This window comes from Aplysia californica, unplaced genomic scaffold (genome assembly GCF_000002075.1).
Source record: "Aplysia californica isolate F4 #8 unplaced genomic scaffold, AplCal3.0 scaffold00936, whole genome shotgun sequence".
Taxonomy (NCBI): domain Eukaryota; kingdom Metazoa; phylum Mollusca; class Gastropoda; order Aplysiida; family Aplysiidae; genus Aplysia; species Aplysia californica.
Window position 1 is genome coordinate 244,910 of NW_004798206.1, and position 3,022 is coordinate 247,931.

The 3,022-nt window shown below is 44.0% G+C and overlaps 1 protein-coding gene across 1 annotated transcript in view; it reads left to right on the forward strand.

Moving 5' to 3' along the window:
- LOC118478778 overlaps positions 1-2,003 on the forward strand; it is a 4,248-nt gene extending 2,245 nt beyond the window's left edge. The window contains exon 1 of the mRNA XM_035972976.1: positions 1-2,003. This exon is cut by the window's left edge and continues 2,245 nt beyond it. Coding sequence (XP_035828869.1) covers positions 1-1,931 — 1,931 coding nt within the window. The 3' untranslated portion in view covers positions 1,932-2,003.
- Positions 2,004-3,022: the final 1,019 nt, after the last annotated feature.

A 3,022-nucleotide genomic window follows, 5' to 3' on the forward strand; every position in this document is an offset into this window, starting at 1 on the left:
CGGAAATGCAATCGGACTTTAAAAACTTACAACGTACCGCCAAAAACTTGCACACTGACATTGAGGACGCGTTCACTGAGTTCAAAGAATTGCAAACAGACTTTGCAGCTTTGCAAAATGATGAAACAGAACTAATGGAGAATCTAAGAGAAATGGAGAGAAATGTTGAAGTGTTCCTGCAGACTTTGAAAGAATTGCACAAGAACTCTAAAGATCTGCGAAATGAGTTGCAACGTAGTTTGGGAACAACAACAACAGCAACAACAGACGAATATCCCTGTCTTGAGAAGGAACTCCTGATGCCTGAAGTTTCTAACAACGGGCCGTCTGTACACCAGCCAGCTGCTGTTACAGTGGAAGTAACAATAGCTGTAAACACCGATAAAGCAGGTTCGCTAAATAACTTACGGTACGCGGTCAGCGAGTTAGCGAAGTACTCGGACCGTTCGAGGAGAGTTCTCAGTGTGTCTTTCACGAATGTCATACACAGAGCTGAGACTGTGTGTCCTTTCAATGGCCACCCGAGGAACCTCAGAAACCCAGACATTCAGACCATCAAAGGTAAGCAGTATGCACTTGAGAATACAACACAGGGAGGCATTTACTTCCCTCTAGAACACATTGGTTTTTCTGTCAAGCTTGACCATTATATTTCTCACCTCGGTACTTTCAATTCTTCACAGGACACATTTACTATTTGTGAAAGTAACCTCTTCAATAACACAGAGTGTGTTGTGGTGTCGTATTGGTTAAACCAAACAGCTATCAACGGCACATCACTGGTCGTTCTTCAAACCGGAGACATTTATACAGAGGGAAACTTTGAGCTCGTGGACGATAAAGCTTTCGTTTGTTCGGATCTAACATTTGGAGCTGGGGTCGACACGGATGGGTTCAGTCTTACGTTCAACATTATATCACTGACAGCAACTTCACTTTCTATACTTGCTTTGTTTGTCATGCTGCTAATTTATGGAAAGTTTTCAGAATTAAGAAACCTCCCTGGAAAAATGACGGCCAACTTGGCAGGCTGTATGATGACCATGTACATTTTGAACATGTTCACGTACTTCGATATTCACAACGACTACGTCTGTCCTGTCTTTGCTGCTCTCCACCACCTTTTTGCCTTGGCTTCCTACGCCTGGATGTCTGCTATTGCCGTCAATATGGCGCTCACTTTTGGTGCCAGAGTCAGTAACCCCCTGGACGCTTTAAGCAGTAATGCTCTTTTCATACGTTTCTCAGCGGTTGTCTGGACCGTCAGTGTTTCAATAGTTATGACGTCATTACTTCTTGATATCACTCACCCCGATGACGTAACTGTGGAAGGATCTGAACACGAGGACGACAGCAATGATGTCCAATCTACTGAAAAGTGGAATGTGAATACCACAGACATGAACGAGGAAAATAGTACAACCCAGGCCATGAACATAATACAGACACACCCTCAACAGCCAAGTGAACCCAGGTTCCCGCGGTATGGCCATCCTATATGTTTCTGGTTCTCCGCCCCCCTTTGGGCTCGGTTGACATTTATCATCGGCCCGTATGCTCTGTCCTTTATTGTTAATGTAGTCGCGTTTACAATCACTCTCGTCAGCATCAATAAAGCGAGCAAGGCGTCAGAAAAAATCTGCAAAAAAAGTTCCGACCGACTGACTTGCATAATCTACTTAAAGCTCTCCACCGCTATGGGCTTCACTTGGATCTTAGCGACACTGCTACCCGTGTTCCCCTCCAGCCGTGTCCTGGAGATTGTCTACTCCCTGCTGGTGTTACTTCAAGGACTTCTGCTTGTCCTGGCCTTTATGGGCAACAGACGCGTGTGGAATCTGCTGGTGGCTTGCTTCAAGGCTCGCAGAGCTTCGTCGTCTACGGGGTACACTTCCACCAGGAGTTCTGGGGAAACCATGATTACTGACTGATCGCTATCTTAGAATTACAAAGTTCTATCTGATATTTTTAAAAGCTGTTTTGGGTTACTAAGACCATAAGATCGGAAGCCAAATTATATATGCTCTATCAAAACTGTAAGATTATTCGGAGCCGTGACTAACATATCCAAAAATTTGCATTTGAAAAAGTTTGACATGTTGTGCTGGAGATTGTCTACTCCCTGCTGGTGTTACTTCAATGACTTCTGCTTGTCCTGGCCTTTATGGGCAACAGACGCGTGTGGAATCTGCTGGTGGCTTGTTTCAAAGCTCGCAGAGCTTCGTCCTCTACGGAGTACACTTCCACCAGGAGTTCTGCGGAAACCATGATTACTGACTGATCGCTACTTTAGAATTACACAATTTTATCTGCCATTTTTAAAAGCTGCTTTGAGTTGCAAATACCACAAGGTCAGAAACCAAATAAAAGTTTTATATTTGCTCTGTCCACTCTACCACAATATGCCAAAGCCACAGAAAGTTGTCTCACTAACAAGGAAATCCCCCCATTCTGGATCGGATGCCGGAACAACTTTATAAGCTCTATCAAAATCGTAAGATTACTCGGAGTCTTTAACAAGATATCCAAGAATTTGCATTTGCAACAGTTTGACATGTTGGAAAACTCAAAATCTTTGATGTCAAATTTCTCGAAACAAGGTGCAAAGCAGATAGAACTTCGTCATTTTGGGGTAGCGTGATGCGTCCATTCACTTGAAGGGGTCCTGTCTAGACGTCGGTGGCCTAGTGGTTTGGCTCTCAGACTCGTAACCGTAAGGTCGTGAGTTCGAATTCCGTCAGGGGCCCGACGTTGTGCCCTTGAGAAAGGCACTTTACACGGATTTTCCTCACCTCACCCTGGTGAGAATGGGTACTCAGTTACAAACAGTGAAAGATCTTGTCAGTTTGTTTGTGTTTGAGCGTTTAATCAGCTGCTTGCACTGTATACTTCTTGGGAATCTGAGAATGTTTCTGAGTGTCCTTTAGCCTGCTGGGGTAATACAATAAAATAAAGCGCGTAGACTTTGCTGTCGAGCGGGGTTATGCGCAATATAAATGCAATTTATTATCTATTATTATTA